Source organism: Rhea americana, unplaced genomic scaffold (genome assembly GCF_003343005.1).
Source record: "Rhea americana isolate MKP2758 unplaced genomic scaffold, rheAme1 scaffold_112, whole genome shotgun sequence".
In the NCBI taxonomy this organism is placed as follows: Eukaryota; Metazoa; Chordata; class Aves; order Rheiformes; family Rheidae; genus Rhea; species Rhea americana.
Genome location: NW_028185173.1, coordinates 954,106 through 963,715, shown reverse-complemented (window position 1 = coordinate 963,715; position 9,610 = coordinate 954,106). Strand labels below are relative to the sequence as shown.

At 40.1% G+C, this 9,610-nt stretch overlaps 1 protein-coding gene across 1 annotated transcript in view; it reads left to right on the top strand.

Moving 5' to 3' along the window:
• Window positions 1-9,431: 9,431 nt before the first annotated feature.
• The window catches only part of TSPAN13 (tetraspanin 13), a 17,719-nt gene continuing 17,540 nt past the window's right edge, over window positions 9,432-9,610 (top strand). Inside the window, exon 1 of the mRNA XM_085316307.1 lies at window positions 9,432-9,565. Coding sequence (XP_085172433.1) covers window positions 9,503-9,565 — 63 coding nt within the window. The 5' untranslated portion in view covers window positions 9,432-9,502. The remainder of the gene's footprint in view (window positions 9,566-9,610) is intronic.

The window sequence follows — 9,610 nt, the reverse complement described above, 5'->3', positions numbered from 1 at the left end:
AGAATTAGCTTGCTTATCTGAAGTATGACACAGAACAATTAAAAGAATGAGGTAAAGCTAAAGTGCAACTGCATTCTTTTTTTTCTTTTATTTTTTTTTTTTTTTTAAGAAAAAACAAACATGAACCTTTCTTAGGCAAACCATTCATCCTCTTTTTGAGCTACATCTAGTTTGTGGAACTGGCCTAGCTGGGACTGATTGGGCCTAGCTGGGGCTGGTGCCACAATTTAATACAGTTTTGCAACACAGCAGCCTGTAATTTTTGGATTGTGAGGAAAGATAATCTCTAATTGTACTGGCTTGATACAGTAAGTGAAAAGCAAGGCCTGGAAGGGATCATCTTTGAATCAAGCCATGCGGTCACCAGATTATCTTGCTGAATTAACTATACAGACTTCCCACATCCTCTTACATACTAGGCTACAACACATTCCCCATCATACTGCTGACATTTAAAAGACTAAAAATCATAGCTATGGTCTCTTGCCACAAGAACAAAACACAGAATAGGACTTCACCATGGGTGTTTTGGGTAATTTGTCAGCTGGAAGCATTGAAGCATTGCGAGGAAGCAGATTATACCTCCTAAGTAAGAATGGATAATGAATTAGTTACAGATGACTCATCTGGTCATGCAAGGATGGCATATAGAGGGCAAAACTAAAACCAACGTTAAAACTGGTCATCAGTGTGATAGGTAACATGAACTTTTACAGGTATGTCAGCAGCAAAGAAAGACCACGGAAAATGTGGACCTGCTGTTGAATGGGGCAGCTGATGAATGAAGGACCTGCTTTCTTTACCTTGGACTGTACTGAGAAGGTCTGTTCTTGTGTCTCCCAGGTCTCTGTGTCTTAAAACCAAGTTTTGGGAAAAGAAGTAATACTGACAATAGAAGACAATCAGGTTGGAGCTACTCAAATAACATACATGAGTCAATGGGACCAAGTGTGCTTATATCTAAGTGTGTCGAGGAAGCTGGATACTGCCAGTGCAAGGCTGCTTTCTATTATCTCTGAAAGGTTGTATTGATCAGAGAAAGCTTTCAATGCCTTGATGAAAGCCCATCTTCAAAGGGAAAAAGAAGGATCAGGAAAACATAGACCTCAGTTCTTGGAAAAATGGTGAAGTATGTCTTCATGGAAGCTGCTTTCAAACACACGGAAAACAAGACAGAGTCTGGGGAGAGCCAGCATAGCTTTATCATGGCCAAATAGTGCTTGACTACCTTGATAACCTTCTTTGATAAAATGCCCAGGCCTGCACAGAACTGTGGATGTCACTTACTGGGATTCTACCACAACTTTCGACACAATCTCCCATAGTAACCTTGTAGCCAGACTGAAAAGATTTGGACTACAAACTGGATGAAAAATTGCCTGGACCATTGGTCTGAAAGGGTAAACAGTTTGAACAGTCAACAGTTTGAAGTTTAACCGGCAGCCAGTTCTTCAGGGCTCAGTACTGTCTGATGCTGTATAACATCTTTATCAATTACCTGGAAAAGGAGGTGGTGAACAACCTCATCGGTTTAGAGCTGATACTGTATTTGGGAAGCAATTGCCTTTGCTGGAGGACAGGGCTCCCATTCAGAGGGACTTCAGTAAACTGGAAGAGTGAGCCAACAGGAGACTCATAAAGTTCAAAAAAGACAAATGAAGAATCCAGCACCCCAAACAGCATAAACCTCTGCATTGCTACAGGCTAGGAAATGACAGACTGGGGAGCAACTCTGCAGAAAGCCACCTGGAGGACCTGTGGAAAAGTTGAACATGAGTCAGCAGTGCACCCGTGTGGTAAAATAGGCCAACCACATACTGGGCTGAATTAGTGAAAACAGAGCCATCGGGGTGAGAGGAGTGACTGACAATTCTCCTTTATTCAATATTTATGAGGCCACATTTGGAATACCAATTTTTGGTTTTGGCTCCTCAGTTCAAGAAAGTTATTGACAAATTGGAAAGAGTCCAGAGGATGGCCACTAGGATGGCTAAAGGGCTGAAATGTATAATGTGTGAGGATAGGCAAAGGGAATTACATCTATTTAATCTGGAGAAAAGAAGTCAGGGAGGTGAGGCTTTCTTGACACTCATCACCTGGGAAGGTGTTTCACAGATGGTACCCATCCTCCCTTTGACCCAGAGCCAGGTGATGATCTCCACCTGACCATGACAAACAGGAAACCTTTGAGATTTGATAGTAATGAGAATCTGCAGCAGACAGAGGATAAACCAGTGAGAACTGCAGTTAATTTGAAGACTATTTACTCTTCCACTGCTTACATCCTTCTGCTAGTGCACAAGACATTATTATGTCYTGTTAATCTCAGAGTCATAATTCATATTTAATTTTGAAATTTGCTGATTTTATTTCAGACCTGAAGAAGGGAATGTGTCATAAAATTTTGCAGCTCTAGCAGTTGCTCTAATAACAGACTCCACTTCCATTTACAAAGCTTATTTTTTCTGAACATCATGGCTAGAGCACCACTGTTTCTTAATTTATATAGTATATTATATTGTCTTTTATATATTATTTATATAATAGATAATATAATATAATATATATATATATTTTATATTTTTATACAGAAAGAAGAATACTAGCAAGAATCCATTATAATGTATTATCTGAACAATGCATCATGTATCATACATTCTTCCTCAGTTGAAATTTTGGCTCTGTGGATTTCATAAAACAGAGATGAAAATAAATGTAATATCGGCATAAGGCTGTCTACCAGAAAAGCAGTACATACATCAGTTGTGTACATAGCTATGCAACACTGTATATTCAAAGYAAATAGAAAATTTACTCACAAGTCTCTCAGGAAGTCCAAATGAGATTTGTGAGTAGTAAAATTGTTGGAAGCGATGCCCAAAAGACACATGGGCAGCTAGGCAGGGACCCACTGAGTACAGCTTATATTTTTCACCTTTTTGCAAATGTGATCAGATGCAGGTTACTTGGTTGTGCTTCAGTCACTTAATTCTTTTCCTTCTTACAGCACTAGAGGTAGACGTTACTTGATAGGTTTAAAAAAAAGAAACAAAGCAAAACAAGTGAAAAGATGATAGCAGCTCAGATGCTAACACATTACACTGATACAAATGATCCACCTACTTTTCACTAGAAGGGAGCATGAAAAACACTGTTTCTGGTAGGTAACCCCTGCAGCAGTTACCTGCCTCTCGAGAGAGACGTGCAAATGCCTTACCTTTAACAACAGAAAAGGTTTGGATTTGGCTGCAGAAAGTACTAAAARCCACTTTTGCTGTTTGGGTCTTGAATCTTGCGTTCTTCTCTCCCAGGCTAACTAAAATCAGTCCATTCCAGGACATYCCCAAATCCTGGCCTACACAAACAGAAGAAATGGACTTCAGGTCAAGCCCTTTGATGTGCTACTATTTAAAGTATCATTCGGTAGTGTTATTTTCAGCCTCTGGTTGTTTGCTTCTTAATATGTTGGGTGAAATGAACTCTCCTTATCCTAATCCCCTCTCTGCTTAATTTAAAGTGGATTTTAGATGTATCTACARGCAATTCTTACAATTAGATAACAGCTTCAGAAAAACGCAAGAGCTTGCTTCTGAACCTATAAAATAAAATCTATCTTCTTCTTTTACTTTTTTATAAGGCTGATCTGTGAAATACTAGAAAATTTCCCTTTAAAGTCAGTGTCCTAATGCTATTTCAGTTCTTTACTTATTTTTTCCCCTTAATCTGTCTATAAACATAACAGCAGACAAACAGTCTATTTTTTGTCTGGCAAGCAGTACGCATGGTACAGTTCAAAAGAAATGAGTATTATCAGAATTAACAAGTAGACATGCTATTGTTGCCCTCAAATGCTGTTTTCATCCATCGCATGGTAGATGAGGTAGGAATTTCTAATTCATGGCTTAAAAAGCTAGCCCAGACATCCAATGGCTCAGTTTGGAACAACGGCTTCATACTTGCCTGCAGCTATTTTYGCTTGAAAAGAGCCTCCATTCCAGGTAGCTTCCTAATAGTGATTTAATTTTCCAGGTTTAATTCAAGTTTATGCCTTTTTGATTCCAGTCAGAAAGTTTTTCAAATACCTGCAGCACCTGTCTTTCCAAGAGCAAAGTTGGAATACACTGTTATTYCACCAGTAATCATTTGTAGCCACTTGTCAGAATTATTAAACCGAAYAGTTGCTACATCTTTGTGCCTTTGGAGGAACTAATTTCTGACCTAGTAGTGCATTGCTCTGGCCACTGTACTTAAACAGCATATTTTCCTGCCCTAATTTCCTTCTCTTAATCTACAATGCTCCATTTCACATTAAAAAATTATCAACAGCAACAAAGTAGTTTTTGTACGTGTTCTCTTCTATGCTAGGAACAACACAGGCGAGTTTATTCTTCATGCTAGAACCGTCACTTCCTTGAATCTAGGTTCTCATGTTCTTCAACACAAGACACCATCTCACCACCTTGTGTTTCTACATCTGSCACACATAAAATGGCAAAGATCCATGCAATAAATACACTGTCCTATGGTATTTCTGACCGTCTGGTGCCTGCTGCCAGAAAGAGCTTTTTCAAGGCTGGGGGTGCCTTCTGGCACAAKCTTAATAGCAGTGCTGGTAAATTGACTTTGTTCCAGGAAGCCGAGAGAAATTTATGACTGCACACAAATACTTACCCTGACACAAGGAATCCATTACAAAACAATCCAGTGAATAACCGGAGTATGTCCACAGGACATTCGCACTGCATTTAGTTCTTGTTAAAAATGAGTMCTGATTGTTACTCCAGATAACGCTTTTAGTATACATTTTATTGACTTCATATATTCTACCTGCTGCTTTCCTGGTAACTAAGCTGACTAARTGGCTCAGGTGACCACGATGACTCAGATTCCCCTTCATTCCCCTTCACAGTGCTACGTGAAATGGCTGGGCATAGGAACCTCTGCTTTGCATGGATTGGCATAGTTGACCATAAACATAATTTTTATAGATTATCAGTTATAGATTATTGTTATCATTTTTATAGGTCTCTATATAGACTGTAAACATCATTTTACTTCACAGACGTTGTTGACCGTCAGCTGTTATAAGGATCTCACAGTTACCAGCAAACTTCAGGCACACTCACTGCACAGGCAGGAACATGCTTTACCGGCCAACCGCCAAGGTAGGATAAGCCCTTACATTACTTCAAACTAATTGAAAAACTGTCCATTTATGAATATTCACTATATACTATACACATAAACATTAAAAATGTCAGCTGAATATAAAAAGTGCTTTGAATATAATTTAGACAGATGCTTGGCTGTTTTTTTAGTGCCAATGTAGTAAGCTTTACAAACAATCTTATGGGATGTTTTTACATATATAAAAGGAAAATGAGAAATTCTCTTTGCATCATTATAGCCTCAAGCACGACATCACTGATTTTAACAGTCTCATTTGCAGTTTTCCTATAGTGCCTTAAAACAAGCAAAAATACTGAAGCATGACTTTAAAAAACAGAAATATCACGACAAATATAGCCAGAGAAGAAAATTGTACAAGATGTATTTTAAGTTTCTTTTAAAAAATGCATAGAATTAGCAAAAATTTTAATAAGCCTCATTGTTTTGCAACACAGTTGATATCATTTAGACTCATTATGTGTATTTTTCTTATTATCACAAATATTTTGTTTATATATTTAAGAAGATATATTCAAATTAGAGTCTAATTGATAATAGTTACAAAGTATAGAGAYTGCATGTGGCATTCCCACTCCTGAGAACACTTAGCTTTTTTTTTTAACCCTGTCTTTCTCCTCCCTGATTTTGATATGCATGAGGGACTTTATACAAACAACAAGGGAAGAAAAATTACTTTACAAGACAAAGAATGAAATATATTACCCAAAGCGCTGTCAACTGCTCATTGTAAACCTGGGAAAAATAAAGCGATAAAAATCGATTTCTGTAAACAAAGTTTCACTGGAAATGTTTTAGGCACTCTGTAACAGTACTGAGCAAGGAAAAAGGGTCACAATGTCCTAATTTTAAGACAATAGTATATACTTTATGACAATTTGTATATACYTAAGCCATCAGGTTTCAAATTTATACCTCAGACTTGATACAGAACCTTAAATTTCAGGCACATAATTAATACAATAAAATAGGACCGTAACTGAACATGGGATCACAGCCTATGGAAACAGAAGCGATTTTGCTGAAAAGCAGAATCTGCAATATGAGTACTGTAGCAGAAGGCCCCATGCTGAAAACCTTCCAAAAGGTACAACAGTTGACATGAGCTTTATACGGAAACGAGTAGTAAACAACCCAAATGGCTTCATCTGAATCTTTTCTGAATCATAAGAAGTGTGGTGGCCCAGTAACTCTGCATTTTCACCACCCTGYGTGTAAGTGTGTGTCTCGCTGCTGCCTCAGCAACAACAGCGTGACGAGTGCCCCTGTGCTCTCCCACTCTCACAGTTTCTCAAAAAAGAAAACCATTCACCCATTGCCAGCACTGCCTTGAAAGACACCAAGGAAGGGCAGGGAAACAAAGACTGTGCGAGGAAGTGGGGATCAAGTATCAGAAGAAGGGAAGAAAAGGAAAAGGTATATTCTGTTCCCAGTTATGTCAGGCAACACTGGATTAACGTAACAGGCAGGACTGCAGAATTTGTCCCCTGTAGAGACAAAAGGTGAGGAAAGAGATGCTTCAGATCCTCACTTGGACCAGTTGTTTAAAAAGCTAAGCCTTAAAATAATAATAAATAAATGCTATCTTTGCTTTCCCTACAGAGAAGGAAAGATTTCTCTCCAAGTGCAGGAGAGCTAAGTGTAGAGTACAAGAGAGTATAAGTAACTCTTTGAAATTATCTATTTACCAAAAAAAAAAAAAAAAAAAAAAAAGGGAGAGAGAGAGAGAATTTAATTCTAGCCAAAGCCAGGGTACAAGCAAAATCTGTCAGCCTGATTTGGAATAGGAGTACAGATGTACTTCTGACCACTACCAGAAATTATAGCAGTTAGTGCAGCTGAATGCTATAACAGCCATAATTTTATGCTAAATCTAAATCATATTGTCCAAAGTTTGTACTATAACTTGTGAACAGAACTAGAGGGAAAAAAAAAGAGCTAGACCTCAGCTGTGTTCATTCAGCTATGTTCATAGCACTTTTTACTTAACTGAAACTTCTGATTATTTATACTAATATTAAATAATTAATATCAATATATATTCTTTTATTATATAGTTGAATTGTGCTCCACAGATTCTGCAGCTGCCAGAGGTGGGTACAAACCAACTTGCATTAGATACGGTTAGACAAATACTTGCATATGAAGAACTAATCCTGTAATAAGTACTTCTAACTCCAAAATGACTGTGGCACCAGGGTCCCTTAAWAAGAAATACTTACTTATGTAGGAAGAACTTACTTAGAAATGCTTAATACTAGCATTAGTTAAGAATGCAGAGGTATACCTTTTAATAATTAACAGTGAAAGATATCTTTTAAGAAGGACAGTGGATGATAATACTGAATAATTCAGTGCTATAGCAAAAGGAACAATGGTACAGTAACTTTATAGGTGAGTATTTGCAACAGAATCCAACAAAAAACACTTGATATGCAGAAAGCTTCTTGTGTTCGGGAAAGGCTATACATTCAAGATACTATTTCCTATTGAGAAGGCATTAAACAATTCCTGAAACTGGTCTTTAGAGCAAAACTAAAAGCTGCTGGTAAAAACTATTGAAGCAAGTGACTTTATCCTAAGCTTATTCTCTGGCAAATTTGGGCCCAAAATTTCATATGCATAGCCCAGTGAAGGCAGTATTTCAAGTTAGTAAATCCCTATTCTCAACAGGCTGAATTAGCCACAGCATCAAGTTGACTTAATTAGCAAGGGAATACCCCCATCCCCTTATTTTTCACTCATCCTATCACTTTACAAAGCTTTGGCAGCAGGGAGAGTCTAGGCTTTTCAAGTTTGGAAACAAATAAACAGAAAACTTTAGCAGCTGTTGAGCATTCAGATTTAATTTGTGGTCACAAATATTGGAGAATTTTAATYTGTTGCCTGGTTAGCAGCTGAGAGGTAGATATCCATCAGTAGGAAAACTACAGGTCTTTATTGCTGCATGAGAAAAAAACATGTATTGTATTTAATCGCAGAAGTTTGGCAAAATATCAAAGACCGTAGAAAAAAAAGATGTTTAAAAAAAGGAAAGATCTGAGTGACAGACCAGGAAAGACAAAGCCTGCTGYTGTTCAGCCTTTTTGTCTTAGTGCTGGAAAAGATTATTAGCCTGCTGTGGCTTTCCTCAGCAGAGGCCAGCCAAAATACATAAAACAAAATGCTTTTGGAATTTCCTTTTAAATTGTTTCGATGACAARTTCCTATTAAGAATTGTCATGAATTCATTGGAAAGTAGACGCGGCTTCCTCTGTGCGCGAGGACCTGACCTTCACAACTTTTTCTCTGGCACCAGACTTCGACAAAATAACGCCGGGAGCCGCGCACCCAGAGCAATCGCAGTGCGCGACGCCTCCTCTCGCCGTGAAGCCCAGCAAAAGGATACGGACGGATCCYGGGTGCCGATCCTGCAACACATGYGCACGCTGAACCAGCCTGCGCTTASTAAGTTTGTTGYATTTATCGTAAAGCCTTATACAGTAAAGTCAAGCCTGTGGGGACTGTAGATTTTGGACAGGGTTAGTGAGYTGGGATGCTATTCCTGTCAGTCCGAAATGGCGACAAAAACTTGGTAAGACCATGACCCCACGACATGGACGGGGTCCTTTGACTACCTGTAAGTTTAAATATTGAACTCTCGAACTAAGGAAATACGTAAAGATGTAAATACATAAAAATATATAGGCAGAAAACTTAAGACTGTTAATAAAAATTTTAAAAAGAAAGTAGTATGGAAATGAAGAGCTGGTAACACCATAACCACGTTCTAAATACTTAAATGTCCTGGAAAAATAAATCCCCAGCCACTTCTTTTTGATTACACAGGGAATTAAGTCATCARTTATAGATACGTGGCATCACGGAGGGAGGAAGGGGAAAGGCGCTCCCGTTTCCTAAACAACAAAATGGCTGAGGAGATGCCGAGCCTCCTCAGACTACCCTGAGGTGAGGCACGCCGAATTCCCTTTATTTCCCCCACTCATTTCATGCACGGAGGACACGGCGAGGGGGCACCGCTGCCCACCCCCGCAGCAAGCCCGGGTCACCACCAGACCGCCACCCCAACCCGGCGGCGGCGCCGCCATCACCGCCCCTCCCGCCCCGCCCCCTGCCGGCTCATTTGCATATCTCTACCTTCGTGCCGTGTCGCAGCCAATCAGCGGGCGCGGCGGCGCGCCGCGGGCGCCGTTCACCTGCTGCGGCCGCGCCCGCGCGGTGGGCAGCTGGCGGGGGGCGGGGCCGAGGCCGAGGCCGGCGCGGGCGCTGCTGCGGCGCGGGAGCGGGCGGTGGCGGCCGCCCCAGCAGCGGCGAGATGGTCTGCGGCGGCTTCGCCTGCTCCAAGAACTGTCTCTGCGCTCTCAACCTGCTCTACACGGTGCGTGGCCGCCGCCCGGCGCGCTGAGGCGAGCAGAGGCGGCGG